Genomic DNA, 759 nt, shown 5'->3' on the forward strand with positions numbered 1-759 from the left:
CAGCAGAGCATCTGGTGGATTTGAACCGCGTACCTCTGGGATTGCAGTGCAGTGTCTTGCCACTAGGCCACCAGAGCTCCCTCAGGATGCTTTTAATTACATTGCATTTTAGGGATAAGTTGGTGGCAAACTGTCATATTCACACAGTATATCTACTTTTACAGGTGGTAACTTTTCAGATATTTAAAAAGTCCAGCACTGAACCAACCATTTGCACCATGCAGGGATTCTACTTAGGTGCTTCAATAAGGTGTATTTTTCCAGGAAAGTAATTTTGTTATCAGTTCAAATACTATTTTGTTTCCTTACATCCCCTGTTAATTACCACACTGCTCACAAATAGTTAAGTTTTATACATAACTTCTTCTCAATCCTTAAATTTTTAACTTCTTTTTCTTGCCTAACTATGATGCCTAGCACTTCCCAACAATTTTGGTCTTTTTTTAAAATCATTTTTATCATAAATAGACACTAAAATCAGGCTGGTGCAGCCCTGGGCTTCTGGCGAGCACTTTATCTTCAGCCTCAGCTGTCCCAGCTGGCCTATTACCTGTCTCCTGCCCTCAACAACAAACAGCTCACTGATCTTCTTCTGTTTATACACGTCATTCTTCTCCAGAAGTTTCTTGTGCAGCCAGTCGGGATGTCTGACTCGTGGAACTGGGTTCTTCACCTGATGGAGAGGACCCAGGTCAGTGGACGTGCCCTGACCACTCCCAGGAAGGCCCAGGTGGGTGGATGTGCCCTGACCACTCCCAG

The 759-nt window shown here is 43.6% G+C and overlaps 1 protein-coding gene across 1 annotated transcript in view; it reads right to left on the bottom strand.

Moving 5' to 3' along the window:
* POLE (polymerase (DNA directed), epsilon, catalytic subunit) overlaps nt 1–759 on the bottom strand; it is a 36,131-nt gene that overhangs the window by 14,117 nt on the left and 21,255 nt on the right. Inside the window, exon 29 of the mRNA XM_006901006.1 lies at nt 551–673. Within this exon, the coding sequence (XP_006901068.1) occupies nt 551–673 (123 nt within the window). The remainder of the gene's footprint in view (nt 1–550; nt 674–759) is intronic.

Source organism: Elephantulus edwardii, unplaced genomic scaffold (genome assembly GCF_000299155.1).
Source record: "Elephantulus edwardii isolate Elephantulus edwardi_28Jun2011 unplaced genomic scaffold, EleEdw1.0 scaffold00304, whole genome shotgun sequence".
Taxonomy (NCBI): domain Eukaryota; kingdom Metazoa; phylum Chordata; class Mammalia; order Macroscelidea; family Macroscelididae; genus Elephantulus; species Elephantulus edwardii.